We start from the raw sequence: 22467 nt of genomic DNA, 5'->3' as shown, positions 1-22467 counted from the left end.
GTTATTGATACTTTATAAGGTAACCATAGTTATTCTTTATGCATTCTTTGCAGCATGAATGCAGACAATGGAAACTATTCAAGGGCCTATTGAAACAAAAATAAAACTGAATGGGTATCTTGATGATAATTTAAATCTTAAATGGTGGAAATTAATCAATCCACACAGACAATGAGGAGTAGTTAGCTGATACTGCACCACAACCCCCCCCCCCAAAAAAAAAAAGAAAAAAAAAAGATTTCACAAATGATGAACATTTTGAAAATCATCCTGACTTTTACTCTAATGTATCTGCACGATCAATATTGCTGGGGCAGGACAGGTCTGGTCCGATGCACGAAATTGCCCATGTGGCCCTCTGAATAAAGCACAGCTGTGTCTCATTTAACTTGTATGTGCTGCTGCAAATGCACTGCTCTTCCCAGGGTGCTCCAACCCCGATGCTGCCCCATGATGCTGTCTAACAGGCTGGATGTGCTACTTCCAAGTCTCCTTCTTGTTGCTCTCTTCTACATATACTAAAATGCTGCTTCTTGAGAGAATTTTGTATGCTTTTTCCATTAGGGTAAAAAACTCTTGGTCTCACTCACCTTTCTGGGGTATTATATATGGTCTATTTTATATAGTGTTACTGCTTACASTGTTAGGGCAGTGGGAGAAGCTTGGCAGATCAGAAGAGTGGGGGAAAGAAAAGGATGCTCAGTTATGACAGTTATGATCAAATGCTCTATTAAACAAACCAAAACACAGACCTTTGGCTCACAAGAGTCCTTGTGGATTTCTGTTGCAAACTGGAAGCTAAATCTGTCTCCACAATCCTGGGGTAGAAGGGTTCTCTGCAACCAAAGCATTCTGCATGATAGCAAAGAGCACAGAGGCTACCTCAGCCCAGGACCTGTCTGGATGCTGAAACTTTCCCCTCCATCACAAAAATAAGACACCATAACAAGTCACTACTGACTGCTGATGTTTTGGTGGAGTAAGTGGAGAGGCACGCACTCCCCTAAACCTGAAGAGAAGGCTGGCAGGAGCTAGCATGGAAAGAACTCAGTGCAGTAGACTTCTTCAGTCTAATAAATATATTTGTTTAATGTTAAAAGAAAGCAACTTAGTTTTCTTAGTTTTTCTCTGCAAGCCTTCACTGTTGTTGCATGACKTTATAATTTCTCTGCTCCTTGGATGCATGCTCCAGTCTGGATTCTGTAAAAGGTCTGTAAAACCAGAAGATGTCCACAGTAGGGCCAGAACTCTAAGTTCCTAGTGCACAAAAACATACATTCCCAACTGGCAGCTAACAGGGTTAAAACACTCTCTGATTAAATGAAAGCATCTTTAATTAGTTTAATTGACCATGCCTCAGCCAAGACCATCTGCTCAGCAGCATTTGCCTGCTCTTTGCAGAAACGATTGATCAGCCATAGCTAGAGAATACAGCACTAGGCTACATCAGATTTATTTTGTTTAATAGAAGAGCTAATTTGCTTTAAATTTAATTACAGGGGCCAAGATTGCTCTGTAAGTCCATAACAGCACAGAACATAAGCTGATCCTATAGCTAATGAATGCATACATACGTCCATACATGCTCTGTACAAATCAGACACCCGGTGCTGAAAGCCTGGTGGAGYGATCCTACTCCGAGGGAGAGCGATTGCTACTTTTTCCTGCCCCAAAACGCAGGGGTCACGTGGCACACTGCTACCCTAGTGGTGTTGCCTCAGTCGCCCCTACTGCTGCCCCATCCCTCGCGAACCTGCTGCACTCTTCCCAAACCTCCCTGCCAATCTGCGTTTGACCCTGGAGAAGACGGAAGCTTGTGTTCCGGAGCCCTGCACGGCATGTGCAGATGTCTCCTCTCCGCCACCTCGCCTGCTTCCCTCCAAGGTTATTTATAAGGACACTAAACACCACATTGCACAGGGGCACCACCYCTACAACACGCAGGACCAACAGGAGCAATCAGAGCATTGCCACCAGGAGCAATCAAAGGATTGCTCTGTGCTTCCCTGGGCAACCTCTGCAAACAAACGTGCGACCTGCTCTCCAAAACAGGGAAACCTGGAGCTGCAGGCTGAGTCATAAATCACGCCTGAGACGCTCGTCTCGTCTCTGCCCTTGCCCCTTCTTTCAGCCTCTCCTTCCTGCCTCTCATCCACACAAATGCAATTCTTCAAAATATCACATCTCTAGCTGAGGAGGAAAGCCAATTCCCCCCTGCCCAAACGACTGTGTGCACCTACACATTATTATTATGAAGGGGAAACTTCATTCACTTCACAAAGCTTTTTCCTTTTTCAATTTCACTTCCAGCATTAAATCACTACAGTCTTTAGAAGATCCTCGAGCACTGACAGGCATGCTGCGCCTGCCACCGAACGCTACAAGAGTAATTACAACCCTGCAGAAGGCTCCAGGCTGCCATTTCCGTTTCCATGGAAATAAATACTGAATTACTGAAAACAGAGTATGATGCTTTATGTATTTGGAGGGTTTTGATCATCTTAAAATCACCTTAACCCATTTTTAGTGGTGCTGGTTTTATTTTAAGTGGAGGAGAACATTCTGAGTGCAGAAATAGGAGGAGTAACCAAAAGGCATTTTGAAGGAATGAAGGCGGGGGGGGGGGAATAAAAACAAAATAAAATAGAGCATTGGGGTCTGGCCAGGACTCTGGGAGATGTCGGGGGGCAGGCAGGCCAGCAGTACTGGCGTCCTGGTATCCATCCGGGAGCGTTTGGGTGAGAGGAGCCCTCAGCACCGGCGTAGTGCTTGCAGYGAGCACCCGTGGCTGCTGCTGCTGCGGCTGCCTTGCCCTGGCTCCAGGACTGAAGCAAACCCCTTCAGAGAAGGTCWCTAAAGGCAGCGCTCGTGTTTAAAGATCCGGAACTGTAGATGGCCATCTCAGAGGCTTTGAGTTTAAAGACGAAGGTAAAATAAAAAGGAATTACYTTGTATCCTTCCAAAAATTGTAATTAGGAAGCAGAAGAGAATCTCWGATACTCATTATCTGTATCTCTGAATTAGCAATACACAGAGAGATGCAAATAGACAGACAGGTCACTCCATGGGGYGTGTAATGACCCTGCAATTGTCATTGCAAAACTTGGCTGGGAATTTTCCACCAGAAAAAAAAAAGAAAAAAAAAAGAATTAAATTCTTTGTTTTGGGAGGATATACAACCAAACCTATTCTTTGGTCTGAGGTCAGCTTAACTTTCATCTAGCTGTCTGAGCTATTCCAGTGCTGCACGGGAGTTTCTTTCCTTACTTGTTTCTGAGCTAAACTGGACTACATCTTCCAAGTACCATTGCAGCATCTCTGCAGCACACTATGGCTCACTGGACTGAAACACACTGTGGTCAATCAGGCAACGAAGTTCAGGAAACCACCAGACTTGCAGAGATCAAAGAGGGACAGAAGACAAGTTACCACTCAGAGGATCATTTTCAATATTGAATTGAACTAAACTAAACATTTGATTCTAGAGAGAACTTCTAAATATTTTTTTCTGCTAACATTACTTTTTTTTTTTTTTTTTTTTGGCAGGTGAATTCCCTGCTTTGCGGGAAATATCAGCCTTTGGACACACTCCTCTAATGCAGCTGCAAAAATAAACGTCATAACAGTGAATTCCAATTTTAAGCCAGCTCTAGTCAGCAAGGTTTAAGTTGAAATACTTCCTACCTAAAATTGGATGTTCCTCAAGAATTATGAAACAATTCTACTGATGGTAGTTGGTGTTTTTTACCCCCTTAAGTGAACCAGCCACTAGAAAGGGGTGAGATGTGGTCTGTGTTGTACTACACACACAAACATGCACTCCTCTCTGGTGTTTTTTTTTACCTGTTACCCAGATAACTAGAACTACGCGTTAAAGGAACACAACCTTCAACCATGTTCCTTTACATATTACTCAACAGGTTTGACAAACAGATCTACCTATTTGTTTTTAAATCAAGTATCTATAGGAATCGGATGAACCTGGAAGTTTAGCACAGCCATTTTTCACATTTAATGAGAATTGCACTATATAGGGGACACTCAAGGCACAGAAAAGAAGAAATAGTCTGATTTTGAAGCCTGTGAATTTAGACAATGTCGATACACAAAACCAAGACGTCGGACAGAGTTTGAGCTCTGCAGTGACAGGCTGAGAGTCCAGCGCTTCTTCTCAAGTGGGAGGATGGAAGCGTGCAGCTTATCATAGATCTGGTTGGACATCAGCTACTGCAACTGGATTAACTGAACAAGCACTGTACTACGATTTTCTCAGTACACTTAAAATTCMCTTGCAAATTCAGTATAAGAGAGGAAAGTAAATCCCCGCCCTACAAATAGAGAAAAAAAAATAAGATAGAGAGAACAGTACAGTCTGACTTTCAGAGATGTTGCTGCAATTTAGCTATCATGACAGTCAGTAGGAAATGAAGGGCCAGCCCTCAGGGAAAAGCTGACTGCAGCAAAGGCCCATGTTTGGCGTTGCCCAGAACCTAAGAAATTGCTCCTGTGTAACTCCTCCACAGTCACAGGTTAATTTTGAAGCAGAAGAGCTAAACCCAAGTCTCATCAATGTGTTCCAGACCAGAAACCGACAACTCAAATACGTGTCTTCCTCCCTAGCAAAYCACAAACACCCCTTGCACAACAGAGGAGCTCACTATTACAGCTGGAGATACTCAATTCCTACACTGACTCTAACAGAGTAGAAACACTAAGCTACATAATGTGTATTATGCAAAAAACCTAAGTCTCTGYGTATTATTCAAAATGTTGCAGTCAGAGGCTGTGCTTAACAACRCTGTTATCTTCATATCTTTGTTTCCTAAAAGCCTTTCCAATCACATCAATCCTTTTTGCTCTGTTGCTAGCTCAGATCCTGCTACATCACTGCTCTCACATTAAGAATATATTTATCACACACAATCTGAGGATGTTGTAAAAAAAACCTTTAGAAATCACCTTTCCCTTAAAAAATATATTATTCCAGAAGTGAATGAAAATACAACCTCAGTGATGCGATCATTATGTATGAGTATGATGTGACAGCAGGCCACACAAGAGAAAAGCACCTTCTTCCAGAGAAGTTCAAGCAATTGTTTGGGACTCTCAGCACCATTCCTCCTAATTCCTTGCAAAAACAATAACTAAGCAAAGTCTTCTTGCTCCTTCCTCCCAACGCAGCCTCTAGGCACAGAGTTTCATTCTGCACGGCGGAAATGCATAGGGCTCACTTAGCAGCTAAGCGCTCCGGGCCCTGCCACCGCGAGCAGGAGCCCTACGCACGCTCCAGGAGAAGGCAGCTCGAGCGCAGCCTCCCCTGAAACCTCACCACCACTGGGAGCTGCATTGCTTTGCCTTGTAAGGCAGGAGAACCGAGGTCTCGCTGAGCGGCCTCAGAACTGTCAGTGAGCAGTTGTGGCTGCAGACCCTTTGCACCAGCTCCCCGACAAGCGAAGCGRTACAGGAGACGGAACTGCTTTGCTTTTCCAAGCACAGGTGATTGATTGACAAACCGCACCAGCAGCACCGTACYGTCAGGTCTGAAAGAGTAACAGCATTTGGACGAGCTGTCAGCAGAAATGCACCGTTTCCTAATTCCTCCCATACATGTCACACAAGTGTAGGTCAAAATAGGTATAGCTCACTATGGGCAGCTACCCATACACCACGCAAGGGAGGCGTGCAAATGTATTATCACCCGCACATAGGCAACCTGCATGGMATTTCTGTGAACGTTATAATTTCAGCATATCCAGGGAAATGCCAGACAAAATGTTTTCCCTTTGCTTAAAGCTTATTCCCAAACAATATACAAAATATTTTGTTCTTAGGAAACAGGCAGCAGAAGCTTCAATCAAGTTATTAAGAAAAGGATTTAAATTGTACTTCCAATTAACTCTGTCCTGATCAGCCAAGAGTCAGACTACAGTAATTTAACTCATTACCCTGACAGTTTTATTCAGCCAGAGTCAATGCGCCCTTAGACTGACTCCGACTGAAATGTAATCTGGACTGAAACAAAACAGCATGATGGAAATAAATTATCATTTTTAGCTGTTATGGGGCTAGTGCTATCTCTAAGRGAACGCTCTGTGCTGCAAATACTGCTGTAAACGCAGGCTGAGAGGTGTTTTAAACCCACCGGGAAAGGGAGCTCACTGCTGACTCGCAGGGCAGGTTGACARACTGGCAGAGGTGGTTACGAAGATCGCTCATCAAACAGAGAAAGTCAAATGAGGCGGATGAAAATATACGAAAATCTAAAGGCGAGGGAGAGAAGTGGGAATGGACATAACACACAAGTGTTTCCTGGTCCCGCTCCATCCATAACAAGCACATTCACACAAAACATCGACCCATTCCTCCACACTTCAAATGCCCTGGGACCTCTTGTTCTGCAATGCTSTATACTCTATTTTTCTCTCTCTGGATGCCTCTGTAAAGCTGGCAGGTATCTCTGGCTGTCTAATTGGTGTCAGARCTCACAACCTGGAGACACTACTGGTGCAGAGGAGCTCTGCACGACCCAAGGGCTGTAACACGCCTGGGAGAGCGTCCTAGCCACAAAGAGCGGTGCCCAGGACCTGCGTCTCCAGTCTGGAGCAAACCCAACTGCCGCTGTGGCTTTGAAATCTGCCCAGCGTAAACAAGAGCTTTTGGAGTTTTAGTAGGAAATAATTTGCTATTAAATCCTGCGAAGGAAAGCACAAATCTCCTGCTTCAGGGCTGAGGCCAGCCCCTCACGGTGTGAGGCTGGGAGGATGCTTTCCCAGGGGTGACGGGCAGCTGCTGAATCACTGCTCRCTGCCTGTCATCTTCCACTCTTGCCTGCAGCTCTGCTGCAGAAAACACTCCAGGCGAGCGGTCGGCCGCTTTGACCTACGCCAGCAGCTCCCCATACAAGCTAAGCAAACAAAAACATTTTAAGAAACAAGGAGGTTGCTCTAATGGGTGTAGTCAGCCCTGATAACACAACTGTGATAACACAGTTAGCTTTGAACTGAGGGTCCCTATGGCAAAGTCTGTAGTTTCCCTGAGTCCTCACTGCTCCAGCGCTCATCTCTGCCTGGTCAGAGGCAAATGCCCCAGTTCTTCTCAGGCAGTACAACTGTGCCAGCTCGTCTGAGCTTTAAAGAGACTCAGTGCAAGGTTTTGAAGGACTTTTCCTCATTGCAAAGCACAGTCTGGGATGGAGAAGCGTGTAGAGGTTCAGCACTCCCATACGGAGAATAGGGTAAATTGTGAGTAAGATCCCAACTGCCTTAGAGAATTTAGGCCCTAGTAGGAGGCTCCCACCCTCCAACGAACCCCTCTCACATCAGCTTCGAGCTGCTTTTCCTATGGAGTATAACGGAGAACGTCGAGGAGGAGGAGGGCACATMAGGCAACCTGCTTTGCCCCCTACCTCCCACACGGAAATTCCCACCCCACATTCAGGCTCAGTTAGGGGGCAACAGCATTTAACTGTACTTGCTGTACTACAAGAAAACGCCAGACAGTAGAGCTATTTCTGGTAAAAGCTAATGGTGTAGTCTTGCAGATTTTTTGAGACGTGCTTTATGTAAAGTGCTTTCCTTTCYGCACATTAATCCTCACTATCCAGGTATTAAAAACAACAGAGGAACTCCCATGCTAATACTCACTTCCAATAGAGATCACATCATTCTTTAAAAACTTAAATTACAGGTTTGCTGCCTGTGAGCATTACAGAAGACTCCTAAATAAATCCTTCATTTCCAGAATAAAGCTAGGCTCTACTACAGGAAATGGGTTGCTTGATGCAACACAGCAATTTGCAGAAAGCAGACACTGCAAATTGCCACTGGGTTCACGGAGTCAACTAGAAAGGCTCTCACACACGGACATCATCCACCAAGCAGTGCAAYGATGACTCGACTCAGCTTTCTGCAGCACTGAGAACCAGAAAGCAAGAGGGTAGGATCACAGACACTCACATAAAACCATTCTAATTCATTAGCTGAGCACAGGTCAAGGCAGGATGACAGACAGCGCTCGAGTGGGTCTAAGTTAAAACAAACAAACAAACAAATCTCCCCCCAAAACAGCTGCAAAACTGACTCAGCTCTCAACTCACCATTGAAAATATTATGGTTTTGTTTTTAAAGAAGCCCTCCATCAGAGGACTGAGGCAAGAAATCTGCTTTGAAAACAGAATTTATGAGGACTGACGCAGACCTTGCTACTGCCTTTGCCACAAAGACCTCTTACTCAGGGACGYTTATTATTCTCTCTTGCCTCTCACATAAAGGATTGAGATGAAGAACAACAGCAAAATAATCACGCTGTTTACAGGGGGAAAAAAAGACTCAAAATGATTTTCTATCACCCATCCCTTGAAATGCATTGGAAATGTCTGGACAAAAGAATAACAGAACTGGTCTTGAATGTATTAATTTGAATGAGAAGTGGAACCTCTAAGTTAAGAGGAAGAGATCAAGGTCTGCTCCCCCTCAGAAAGCTTTCCAAAGAGTTATCTTCCCCCTCTCTACGACTCGGACATCCTTTATCCTGCCTGCAATATTTATATCCAATAGCAGGGAGCTGTAATTTGGGTCACTGGCAGCCTGGTCAGCTGGTAATAGTCCTCAGCAAGAGCTGCTGGAAATGCAACAACAGAGTAACTCCCGTGCTAATACTCACCTTCAATAGAGATCACGTCATTCTCTAAAAACTTAAAGTACAGGTTTGCTGCCTGTGAGCATTACAGAAGACTCCTAAATAAATCCTTCATTTCCAGAGTAAAGCTAGGCTCTACTACAGGAAATGGGTTGCTTGATGCAACATAACAACTCTGTACAGCCTAGAGAACTGGTTCTTACTGGGGGCTAGTAGATGGCACTGGGGAACTGGAGCAGCCCCAAGGTTGTGGATATTTGGGCCAACCTTCTCTCCATTGRGAAGCAAGCAGCCATAGGAGCAGAGGTGTTGTCTACAGGCACACCACCCTCCTCGTCCATGGGCTCCCCCCTACTCCCACTTTCATCCACCTCTGCTCACCAGAATGGGGCCTTGCTACACTAGGAGAGAGATGTGGTCTCCTCTGGGGTCTGCAGGCACGTGAGGAGAGAGATCCAGCTGTTGCTTAACAACCTTCTATGTCACCAAGTGCATTTGGGGGTCACAGAGGCTCTCTGTACTTAAGAATACTCCAYACAACCTCATAAGCAAGTTTGTGTAGGACATTCACCCACAGGGCATCTGAGCTTCAAATACTAATAAGGTTATCACAGGCTGCAATAAAGTACTTCTGTCAGTTAGATTGGTGATGCGACAGTGTAAAGCCAAGCAAATTGCAGCAAAATAGCTCACTTAATGTGACCACTCAGCGACATTTCACACACCAASGACAGCTGAAGGATGGAGATGTGTATTCTCTTGAACATGAGCAGTTATGTGCAAAGCCACAAACCAGTTTATTCCAGTAACACTGGAGAGCCTCCTCCTTGTCTGCTGGATAAACTAATCATGTGTGTGCATCAGCAACCTTGAAAACGTTTTATTGCAATAAATTGTTCTGAGAGTGGGAAAGTAGTAGCTTTACAACCCCTAGCCAATTAACGGACGGACTGGGATGTGTATATGTGGCTCAGTCCAACATTTGGACATTTAAACATTTGGATATTTAAAGAGCAAAAATCACCTCAAAATACTCAACGAGAGTGATGGATATGAGCTAGCCTTAATCCTCGAATTCCTTCTCATTGGTTAGAGGTACCTCATGTCAGTCGTGATGGTAAGTATACAGAGACCAATAACATATCAAAGAATATTCTTAAGTGGTACCTTAAATTTGTGTACTAGTATAGTCAATCAAATTATAGCTATGATTAAATAAAGCTTTACTCTTTCCTAAACATTGGGTTGTGAGAGTATGCCTGGCAAAGGACTTCGCTAGCTCAGTGGGAGCTGACACTTAGGCACCAAAGACCTGCTTATCCACACACACAGCTGGGAGAATAAGATTTTCCCTYCTCAGCAATTCTTTGAGATTTCAGGAAAGAGAATCTTCTGAGAACCATCTGAAATAGCTGAAAAAAAACCCAATCCCTAAGCAACAAACCAAAAAAAACCCAAACACATGCAAGAGAATTTGGCCATCCACGTGGGCCTCAATGTAACAAATTCCAGCATGAGTCAACATCTTTTCTCATGGAAGTTTTCTCAAAAACAGTCTGATTAGAATCACAGAATCATAAGAGAACCATGGAACAAAGTTTCCGTTTTGTAACAGTGAAGTTTACGTTGACAACCATTTCCCTGAATAAACCCCTTCCATTTCCACCCAGCCTAGGTGAAGGCTCTTACCTGACAAGCGTTGTACAGAAGCTGATGCTCAAACTTCTTGATCCCCAAAATGTTCTGGAACATCTCGTAGAGCTGCTCCTTGCTGAGGATGAGCTCCGAGGCTGCACTTGCCGTCATCCTGGCTTGCTGCTTGCGGGGATCCTCTTCACCACGGTAAATAGCATCAAACTTTGCCATCCAAGAGCTCAGGACTGTCTCCTTGCTGAGGCCATCAATCTCTGGTAGGCTGCGCACTCTCTTTTCAATGTGCTTCTTGAAGACCTCCCGAGAGTCATTTGCTGAGCATCCTCCGCTCTGCACCATCCTAGCCACGCGGTCACTTTTTAGAAATACCTGTAAGGAAAAGGTGACTTCAAATGATGTCAGTTAAAAAAAAAAAATCCTCCTTGTTTCTGAAGTACCAACAAAACTCATTTTCCCTAAAGGGAAAATAGCTAACTCATTGTCTCTATGCTTTCTGAYTTCCTATGCCACTACCACATGTTGTCAGACTAACAACAATTTCACTTCTACTTTAAGTGTAATGAAATCAGCTAAAGCTTCTACTTTGTGTCCACTAAAATGGAAACATTTTGATGTAATTTGATGCTATGATCACACTTCACCAGATACACGAACACCCTTCAGGAATTCCAGCAGGATTRTATTTTGCTCTAGTAAACATTTTAACATGAAAGTTATTGTATAACCACATTTTCCTAGCCAAATTCTGCCTATTTAGAGGGAGCCCAATCATCCTACTTAAGTCAACAGCATTGCACTGCATTTACCCATGTAGCCAGAYCTAGGAAACCTTTGATCAATGCAAGGACCAGGCTTACTTTAAGCTGCTAAACAGGAGACCTTTGCAGACTGCCCTGCTGTGACAAAATGGCAAGATTTGCACAGCAAGCCTGAATTTATTTAATGTTACCTTCAGTTAAGAACATGTGTCCTTATTGTCTGCTATTYCCTAGTCTTTCCAACCTGGGCAATCAGCACTGTGAGAGTATGGTTAAAGTGTCACAGGAAAAGACAAGAACAAATAGCTTGATCTTTACAAACTAATGTGTAAACAGCAAGACAACTCAGACAATTCGTGTTCCACTCAGCACAGGATACAACCACAGGCAGAAGGGGTCAAATCCATCCTTCTGCAGATGCAGCATGGTATGGTACAGCACATCCTGAGGCTGCCTAGGCAGGCTTTACRTAAAAAGAGCAGACTGCGAGATGCAGGACCCTGACAGCAGGAGGGAAGGGGAAGAGGGGAAGGCATTTAATGAAGGTGCTCTTTCCACTGCAGGAACAGTAGAAGGGCCAAGGCACAAGAGCCTTCTGCAGAACAGAGGATCCCATGGGAACAAGGGAGAGAAAAAGGGTGAGAGGGAGACAGGGAGAGATTGTGTTGGCTTTCCTCTCCCATGCCCTTAACACAGGAGAAGGGCAATCGATGCCTAGCAAGAACTGTTGTTTTATTAATGATGCTGAGAACCGATGAATGCAGCAGGCTGGGAGGAAGCTGTGCCAGCACAGGGGTGTATCTGTCAGCTCTCAATAATTAAAGAGCTTGAGGATAACCTGAGGACACGATAAGATTTTTATACCACTCAGCACCTTCACACTCCATGTTCCCAGCTGCTTGACAGCATGTGCATCTGCCAGGAACAGTAGTGGGTTTTGCTCCAGGAACAGCCCAGAAGCGGTGCTAAGGAAGACCTGGGCCATTTTTCTGCTGACATTACCACACCGCACTGGGGAGCACTCCCAGCAGACAAGGTGGCCAGGAGCAAGATGCCACCAGCAGCCTCCACTTTGGGATGGGATTCCACACTGAATTGTCTCCAGCATGTACTCCCCTTTCTTGCGAAGCATAATGATGAGCATTAAAATCCTATGTGTGAGGGTGGTTTAGGYTAAGTAATAGGTGAGAGCTACCAAAAGTCAAGGACCTGTATGCAGCCCCAGCTGAGGAAGTCCCCAAAGCACCACTGACTGCTAGCAATGGCAAGAGGTCCCCGTGATGGGCCCTGCTGCGCGCACCCTTGGCTCTCGCATTCAATCTCTAATCATCCTCTGGTGGCCGAACGTGCCTTTGGCCTGACCCCGCATGACAGTGCTAATGACTTCCTGTCGCCGGCAGCACAAGCGTCTATTGCTGTGTGCGGTGCCCATCCCAGCAAGAGCTGTGACGGCACCGAGCGCGGGGGAACTGATTCCCTGCCTCCCGTCAGCACCGCGCAGTGCCTGATTTATCCTCCCCGGGCAGAGCTGCAGACAGCAGAAGAAAGGAAGGCTGCGGCTGGCAAAGAGGAGGCAGGCGCGGGGGAGCGCCAGTCAGACACGAAGCAGGGAAAAAAAAAAAGAAAAATAAGACCGAGAAATGGGAAGATGAAAAGAGGTGTTTTTGTCAAGGAAATTGTTTAGTCCTGCAGAGTGAGCCGCTTTCTCTGGAAGATACCAGGCGAATTGCCCAGCTGTAAGACTGCGTAATACTGCCAGGAGTCAATAATTACTGGAGCAAAATCCTAACGTGTGTACATACGCGAGCACATGAAAAAGAACCAGCCTTGCACGAGCTGGGTCAGACACCACCTTCTGCCACGTCCACGGATGCCCTTGTTCTGTTTCCAGCAGCAGAGTCTGAACGGGTCTAACAGCATTTCCCAAACACCTCCGAAGGCATTTCTGCCTAAAATGGTTGCTGTCAGAGGAAGCTTTATTCAGGGGAAGTCAAAGGACATGAGGTAGGCTTTCCTGAAGAATCTGTTGGAGTGTGCTGGGCCTGTCTCGCATACTTTACCCGATGGATCTGCAGCATTCCTACAGGCACAATGGTGCTTTGCAGACCAACAGCAGTCAGCTCACATCACTCAGCCTTTTAATTCGATTGCAGCACTGTGAACTAGTCTAAGATTGACAATCACATGTTTACCCCCTTGACAGCACACTCAGCAGAGCGTTACCATGCAAACATGTTCAGGATAAGGACATTAAACGCATCCCTGACTCACCGTGTCACTCTTACTTCTTTCTCCAACAACAACAAAAAATTCCATTCCCCAGGTAACAGTGGAAGAGAACAGATCTTACTCTGTCCTGATAATAAGCGAACCTCTTACAAACACCACCAGCTATATCCAACACAGAGATAGAAAGTTTCAGTTTTAGYGTGTTCCAAGTCCAGAGCACATCCTGCAGCTTTCTATGTCAGCACCTAAATGTGAATTTCTAGATAGTATAAATTTAAGGAAGAGTTATTTGCACAGAACTCTGACACTTGCAGGAGATGCAAACAAGTATGATTTCTCTGATTGCACTATACTTTGATTAAGGGTGGGCACCTCTTTGCATATAAGGCATGAAGGAGAACAGCACCATCAGGAAGTATTGCTCACGTGTTCAAAGAGGGTAGAGGTGTTCTGTGGCAACCTGTGTTTCTTTGTGCCACTCCAGTTGGGACTGAGGAAGATGCACACAGTCTTGCTACAACTGCGCAGAAGTTGAAAGGTTTGTTTCCTCTAAGTCCTCTCTACACTGCCCCATCATCTAGACAGCTAGGGAGAGGGGAAAAGAAACCRCTGGTGCAAATTGAAGGAAATAACAGTTAAAAAACAGTATAAGGAAGTTACATTAAAGGATCCAGAGCAATGCATTATGCAATAGGTGCGCTTTTTGTAGCCCCTTTTGAGTAGGACAAAGCGAGCAGTGCATCTAGTTGAGCTGAAAGCATATAGTTTGCAGACATCTTTCTGATCAATTGTTCTTGGTAAGTTTAATTATTTGATACTAATTATGCTGCACAAGATTCATGGAACTACTCAGGACAAGTTTTTGCCTGGACCCACCAGGAAAYAGGCATGTCTTCTCTGTTTTTAGCAGTTTTATTCTCCTGCTCCAATAATCTTATCTAAACAGATTATACTACTCTTACATCATAAAATGCTGCTCATGCCATCTTAAAAACTTTCTCTAAGAGCATCTGTTCAGTGAAGCTGTGATAAACTGATGATCCCTTTGCAATTTCTTTTCTGATAAGAGATGTAAATTAATCTCAGCTTCCTTCCTGCACAGAGAAGAATGATGGAGTAACTATTAGGCCAGTGTAATAGAGTTAATCCAGGGATAATTTGTGTTTTCCTTGCATATAAGCAGCTGCTGCCATTTTTTTTATAGAATTAAAATTCTCTTCCGTTTTAATATCTGATTTTTCTTCCCTCTTAGATGCCACTTCCACAGAAATATTCTATGTAGGCAAATCAAAATCTTCACCTTTTATGACAGAATAGCTCTAGGGAGAAAGAGAAATGGTTTGCAAAAAAAGCTAACAAAAAAGGCAACACTCCTCATACAAATCACAAGCACTGATTTCTTTCAGAAACAAAAGCTCTTTCATTTCAAGAAAAAAATACGAAAAGCTGCATTAATGGCAGCAAACAAAGAAGTGCAAGAAGACAGATATGCATAATTACTCTTTTGCACAATTATGAATGATGCTTCATGATCTTCAGTGTAATCTAGTTTCGTAGATGTATTTCCTTCTTCCTTCCCCTTCACTTTAGAGCACTTGTCAGTGCATGCAAAGAGCAAAATGAGAAGGTAAGACTCTGGCTGAAAATCCTGAAGTCAATTAGACATAGSGCAGAAGTTTCAGCAATAATTGAAAATGCTGCCCAGTCATTTCTTGCTATTTTTCATAGAGAAAATGGGACATTTCATTTACATTGTGGCATCYTCCCTGTTTTAAAGTAAACTGCTTAAAAGATATCAGGAAGGAATTTTAAACCTTGAAGCTGTAAGGAAGAACTTCTTAACGTACATTTAGGTGTAAAGAAATATCCCTCTCCCTTMGCAGGTTATTATTTTTACCAGCAATGAGTGTGTGCTTGTTAATAATTGCTAGGGCAACGCAAAATCTGGAATTGGTATTGAATCACTGGAATCAGCAGGAGAGCTTTTATCACACAAATGGGGAGAAAGGGTTGAATTACTGCTTCTATTTTCTGTGTTATTTTCCATAGCATTTTATTCCTTAACATTTCCACTTAATTTATATTCTCATTCAAGGTGAGATTCTTTAACAAGTTGAAACTGTGAAGAGATGCCCCATATTTTGGCTCTGTTAAAATATTRTTTTCACAGTATGCTGCTTGTTCAACAGGGCAGTCTTTCAAGAGAGTTTATGGAAGAAGTACTTCACCTACTGGGCCATGCACCATCATCTCCATAACCAGCTTAGGGGATGCACCACAGTATAGATCACSACAGTTGTTTTATGGGAGATGCATCTTCAGATCCTGAGCCTTAAAAACCYTGTATCACACTTTCAAGCCCTGAAGAGGCCTTGTGCTTGCCTTTGTTTTGCGCTTTGTCCACAAAGGGCAAAGAACCCATCAGTTCAAGATCTGAACTGTCACTAGGGGAAAGAACAAYGATTCATATGGATATTGAAATCATCTCTCCTTACCTCATAGTAGCTCTGGACAGCGTTTATAAATGCTTCATCTGCCACAATCTGGGTTTCTCCATTGAGAAAGGCCTGGAATCGATCTTTGATTGTCTGCAGCTGCTGTTTACTTATCTGCAAAATAATGTCAAGAGGAGAAAGTAAGTTAGTTAGAAGTTTATTTATGAGAAGAAAAAGACAAACAAGTTTTTTGGCAGCATCTTCTTTGGAGCGTTTGTGATACACATTTCTGCTCTCCTTTGGAGACAGCAGTAGATGAGGAATCAGCCATGTGTAGGTACAYACACGTGTGCACTCCTCCCCCTGGCATATTGATTCAAAGTGTCATAAGCATCCAGAATTACCCTGAACATCATTTCTAAACAAATTTACAACAACTAAATGCACACAAGACTTACTGCTTCACGTCCACCCAAATGAGAAGTAAGCTGTCGTGTGTATGCTTGGAAGATATTTGTTCAGTGCACTTTTTTCCTCATTTAGCCCTTAACTCCTTTAGATGTTGGCTGATAAACATCTAATCATAGAACTAGAAGCTTTGCAAATTGCCTTTAGAAGATGGCAGTCGTTAGCGGTCTTGGCCGTGCCTCTTGTTTTCAGTACTGCTATGAAATCACACAGTTGCCCTCCCTTTCTGGTGAGCAGGGCACACACCCAGCCCTGCCACGACCCAGGCTTGCAGCTCTTTCTCTTCCTCTGTCTAGAAACAGTTGATAAGCACAATAGTACCCTAAAATCAGCTACAGAAGAGTAAAGTAAAGYAATTTATCTTTTGAATGAGAAAGGCAGTTTCTCTCAGGTCTTGCCTAGGCGGCTTATTTCTCTTAGCTTGTCATATATGAAACACCAGTCAGGACCAGTGGTGAAAGAATTTAATACTGTTTAATGCCAAGCAAAACATCTGAGAGCAAACTTGTCCTCCTTATCCACACAAGGACTTYTTCTGCTTTCTCTTTGCTGCACAAAACCCTTTCTGTCCAGCATAGAGCTGACAACCTTACAAGACAGTTCTGTTTTTGGTATGACATCAACAGAAGGTTTACAGGAGTTTATTTCAGCCTTGCAGGATAAGGCACCATTATATTGCCAATTTATATGTCAAGTTTAAAGACAGATATAGTTTAAAAAAAAAAACGCCTCTTCAACGTTTAACGTAAACAAAGCCACGGCAGGTACCTAAGTAACATGCCTGCAATACCATTATAATACCTTAGATAACACTCAAGCTGAAAAGGCTGCAGGGGTACAACTGTAATTGTGTCCATTTTGGTATGTGAAAACTTCAGGTTCGAGGATAAGAACCGGTTTAGAAAAAACGGAGGAACCACACAAGATGTATATATGACAATTTCAATCAGAAAGGGAAAGGACAGCAATAAAATTAGGATAATTATTTACTAATAGCCAAAAGGGCTAGAGCAGAGTAAGAGGAGCATCTTTACTTCAACAGTATGGCAGCAGAAGAAATTAGCCCATTAGAATGGAAGAGAAAAATAAAATTACCGGCTCAAAATGTCCAAATGGCTTTGAATAATGTATCAAAAACTACAGAGATCCAAACAACTGGAATGTAATGAAGCCTGGTAAACACAGCTAGCGATAAAAAACAGGAGAGGGACTACTTGGAAAACACAACGATAAGTATCACTAGATCTAGATGATGCACCACATGAAGTGTTCAGGGACTGCAGGAACGAACATCATGAATAGTGGTAATTAATTCTGAAACCYCATGCTGAGGAGGGTTAGTGAGCGATGGCAATTTGATGTGATAATCCAGGGTTAGTTTATTCTGGTGCTTATGCAGAGAGGTTCAAACTGACATAAAGCAAAATTCAGTATGCTCTGCTTAAGAAAACCATGGAGCAACCTTCATAGCCCCTGCAGCTGCTAGAAAAAAAGGGTCATTCCTACCCCAAAACAATGGCCCAGAAAGTGCTCAGGCTTCATAGTGTTTGACATATGCAACCAGGCTCAGGCTTACATGAGTCACAGGGGCCGAAGCAGGCACAGTGTCTCTAAAGTGACCCACCTCAGCCTTCGTCACTGTCTGCAATGAGCCTGGAAAAAAGCATGGCTGAAAGCTCTGGCTTTAAGGGTGGCTGGATCTAATTTTTTGATATAAGAGTCCATCTGTCATGTCAGGCACCTGAAATCTTTTGGGGAATTTGCCAATAGCAACTCTAAACATCGTGAGCCCTCAGCAATGCACATATCATCAGACATGAAAAAGGCTCCAAACCTATTTGATTTGATGGAAGTCCTGAAAATTGAAAAGAAAACTAGATCAGAGATAAGACAAGCCAGAGACAATATAGTGATCCAGTGGGAGACAGCTGTGTGAAGGTGCTAGGTCTGTTTTTATTAAACATTTAATTATCTGGAAGAGGAGAAAATCAGGACATTAATTAAACATATTGATGATTTCATAACAGCAGCCGGCGTGAATGTCAGGCAGGAACGATGGAACAACAGAGATTACTAGAAACCAAAGAAAGAAATAGTAAAACTACACCTAACATTGGAATCCACACGTTGAGGCGCAGGGAAAGATATACAGAAAGCATAGATATTTTGAGCTAAGAAGAATGTAGTTTAACCCCCCCCCCCAAAAAAATAACAAAAAACGCCCACCCCACCCCCCAAAAATCATGCTCCATCTTGACTTTTCATTTGAGATATTGACAATGTGTGTATGGCATTTATTTTTTTTTCCATGTTATTTAAGGGCAATTTCTAGAAGTCTTGGCTTGTTCAACTATAACCCTACGTAACTGCAATATTTTCTCCTTTCTCGGTATTGAATAGACTACCTTCAAAACAACTGATGCTCTTGAAATTCCTAGAAACTACCAATACTCATCTTGCACATGACCTCCTGGGGGCTGTGGAAATGAATCATCAGATTTTTCCCTACTGGAGTGTCACTTGCCTCCTCCTCACCCCCAAGCTCTGTGCAAGAATTTTCCACATCCAGGGGAAAGCAGGGCCTCTCCGACTGCATTGGGTTTGCAGCCCAGTCTACCCACAGCTAWCAGGATCCTCCGCTTTCCACTGCCTCTGGACTGTAAAATAGCACCAGCTTGTTGATCTGTGTCCATTTTGCTGTTTTGGACGTTATCAAGAATGTAGTCAAGCTTAGCCAAAGTTAAATTCCYGTTAAGTTCCTTAGTTCCTATTAAATGGAACTTCTGCAGCACAGAAGCAGATAACCAGTACAGCAAGTCCAAACCACGAGGGTGGTGGATGGTGGTCAGACCCGCAGGTAAACGAAACTTGCCCAATGCGCTTTGCATTCCATTTCCTGCCCAAACTCTCCAAATTTTTCTGTTCAGGCTGTGAGAAGCTCCATGTAGGTGACTTAAGTGTAGGTCTTTGGTATTTAACATTAACCTGAAGCAACTYAGAAGACAACCTCTCTTTATTATTTGTTCTGGGTTATCTCCTTGAAACTGCAGTCAAGGTCAGCTCTGTTATATATTAGAGACAACACGAACCTCAGTGACCCAGTGCCTTCCAAGAGCCTCTGATGACAACTAGCAAGGCTTGCACACAAAAGGAGCACTGAGATTAGAGCTGCCATACAGAGTAGCTAATACAGGCGCAATTTCAGCCTGGTTAGAAGATTACCAGTGGGCTCATTTCTCCCTAAAGCCACCTTTAATGCAGTTTTGTCTGCACTGAATAACTCAGCTGCGCCGTCCTGGTTTGGTACTGCCATTTCAACCCTGAATTTTAGTGCAACACTGTGGCTGGAGTTGGAGCTGCCATGGCACAGCACTTCCTTCTATCAATCATGTGGCTGCCCAGGAGGAGGGATGGAGCAGCATACGACAGTCATCTCAGRCTGTCCTTGGGGCTCAGCATGCTCAAACCGAGGGCTGAACCAGCTGGCATCAGCTAGCCTCGGACAGCTTGCTGAAGGTGCATCTGAGGAAGACATAGAGCTGCACACCTGGATCGTCCACCCAGCTCCTGGAAAGAGCTGCCCTCCACACAGGCTGGAGGCTGGGCTGCTCCAGGTCCCATGGCCTGGGTGCAGACCTGAGCACTCCAGAAAGCTGTTCTGACAAGGTCACAAATTACTGTGAGCAGCGGGAAGATGTGACCTCCTGCTCTCCCTCTGTTCTAGAGACTTTTTTTCAGCAAGAGCCAATTAGCTGCAATTTAGACAGTGGCTGACCTCTGTCAGCAGCCCTTTAGTACAAAGAGCTGGGCAGGGCTGTGTTTTTAATTCCTGCTGTGAATTTTGTGCTCAGAAGGACCAGTGCTTCCTCTCTGCTTCCCCATCAGATGCTAAAGGCATTGCAGCTTAATTTCAGAAATGCATCTCCTGGCAGCTGGAAGGGAACAGCCTCCCAGAGCCCAGCTTCGATGTTCTGTGGCAGCATCAGTTTAATGAGAGAGGGGGGCTGTACCAAACTGCCCAGCCTGCAGCCCTACTCCTGGCAGGACAGATCTTCAGTCCCAGTGTTACACTTTAAGGCATTTATGGTCAAGCCTCCATGGAGGGGCTTGGAACACAAGCAGTGCAACCGACCTATCTACCTAGGTGGAGAGGGCAGGGCCTCACTGAAGCTGCATACAAATATAAATTCACACGCAATCCCACAGAACAGAAGTGAAGATTCAGACCTTAAACAGGAGTACTGTGGTGGCTAGTAAAAGTTGGAGGAAGTTTCTTGAATTTGCCTGAGGCAGACTGTAGCAAATGGTGCACCAGCCTCCTCAGGAGGAAAGATCAGCAGAAGCTTTCATGCTGTATGTTATTTTGCATATATTTCATCTGACTCAGAGCTGAATGCAAACCCTAATGCATGGAGCCATGGCACTTTCTCCAGAGCTATTCCAGCCAGCAACCAGCGGGCATATATCTCTGCATGTTGTCTTCAGCCTCCTCCACCTACAGCAGAGGAGCACAAAAATCACAAAGAGGAGCTGTTTGCCACTGAATATGTCCCTGAAAAAAAAAAGGTATACGCAGCATACTTCACTAATACACACCCTTTCCAAAATGCTTTGCTATGTCTGCGTATACAGGAATAAATACAGTAGTACAGCTCACTAGTTAAGTCTGTATCACATAATAACGGTGTGGGCAGTCTGCGGGAGGGTGTGGGTGCACATGTATAAATTTCCCCTCCTGACTGTATCATGGATGGGCCAAATCTTTCTCTCAGATTTACATGCCTTTAAACTTCGAAGGGGCTCTGCACCAGATCATGTTCTACAAAACTTTCACACTTTTACTTAAAAAGCGATGTCAAATCTGTATGTGCAAAGCAAACAAGATGACCTGCACTCACAGGACAGTTGTCCTTCCAAGCTCTCTATGATGTATATACTGAACACATGCCTTGAAAGCTAATGGAAAGGGGAGTTTCATAAGAGTTCTCACTTAGTTTTGCAGTGAGGGTGGTTCACCCCCCGTGGACAGGGTCCCAGAGAGTGCAGCACTGCAGATTTTCAAAACCTGACTGGACAAGGCCCAGAGCAACCTGCTCTACCTTGGGAGGTAGCGCTGCTTTGAGCGGGGGACTGGACTCGAGACCTCCAGACAACCCTTTCAGCCTACACCTTGTTATGACTGCATGATATCCAACAGCAGATTTGCAAGGAGAGGCCGTTCTAGATTGCGCTGCCAAAACAAGGCATGTATTATTTAATTGCTCATTTGTCAGCRTCAGGCCTGTAGAGCATCCCATGCACAACTGTACCTGTACAAAAACCAGCCAGTAAGGGCACATGTATCAACCTTCCTCAAACAAGAAAACCTCAGACTAGAAGACCTCAGTAAGGCAAGATTTTGCTAATTCACAAAACATGATCARGACTTGAATTAGCTTCTAATGGAGTCAGTAGTTCATTCATTTACATGGAGAGATTTTACACAGAGTGACAGCCCTTTGCCCCACAGACGCTTTGTGTAAGGAACTGAGAACCTCTCAGCAGATCAGTATCACCTATGACTTGCAAGAAGCAGTTCAACAGAAGACTGCAGGTAATTCCCAGAGCAAGCATCTCTGTCTTTTGTCTGCGACTGATCAGTTTACATTAAATGTAACTCTGAATAAGAGTAGACTAAAAACCTTTCTCCTTAGGACACCTGCTGTTTTGGTACCACCACAACTGCTCAGTGTGCTTTTTTCCCAGGCTTGGTTTTGTAATGCCTAATAAATATTTTATTACTCCTCAGCATCAGGTAAKTTAGAAACAAACCAAAGCAACTTAACAAACGTACCTCATTATCACTGCCTCCACAGTCAGAAAACTGGCCATGACATGAACTATGTGCAGCTGGACGCCAGATCACCTGTGTGCTGGCATCTGGTATACAAACCCTAGTGGGAAGTTATTTAGGGAACAATCCTATTCTCCACACAAGGTATCACCCAAGGGGGCTTAACTCCACCATTCAACTTATGCAACAGAGGGAAGATGCCCAAGAACACATCTGCCACTGCTTTTTTATCACATTTGCACATGCAACTAAATCTCCACTGATAATATTGCCTCCAGCTTCTCCACCTGCCCCTTCACTGATGATACCAGTATGTTAGCACAGTCCAGGAGAACAGATTTTAGGCTTCTTTTTTGACACCAAAACACAGCATCCCCTTCCTTCTCAATAGGCCTTTTTAATTGCTATATTCCTCATTTTGATTCCTTTACAGTTAGTCACTATCAGGACTCAA

At 44.0% G+C, this 22467-nt stretch overlaps 1 protein-coding gene across 3 annotated transcripts in view; it reads right to left on the bottom strand.

Moving 5' to 3' along the window:
- CADPS (calcium dependent secretion activator) overlaps positions 1–22467 on the bottom strand; it is a 240013-nt gene that overhangs the window by 176193 nt on the left and 41353 nt on the right. For all 3 annotated transcript variants that reach the window (XM_085300112.1, XM_085300114.1, XM_085300115.1), the window contains exons 2-3: positions 15773–15886; positions 10327–10659 (exon numbers count right to left, since the gene is read on the bottom strand). In XM_085300112.1, the coding sequence (XP_085156238.1) occupies positions 10327–10659; positions 15773–15886 (447 nt within the window). The remainder of the gene's footprint in view (positions 1–10326; positions 10660–15772; positions 15887–22467) is intronic.

This window comes from Rhea americana, unplaced genomic scaffold, assembly GCF_003343005.1.
Source record: "Rhea americana isolate MKP2758 unplaced genomic scaffold, rheAme1 scaffold_16, whole genome shotgun sequence".
NCBI lineage: Eukaryota > Metazoa > Chordata > Aves > Rheiformes > Rheidae > Rhea > Rhea americana.
This window is presented reverse-complemented; position numbering and strand designations above follow the sequence as displayed.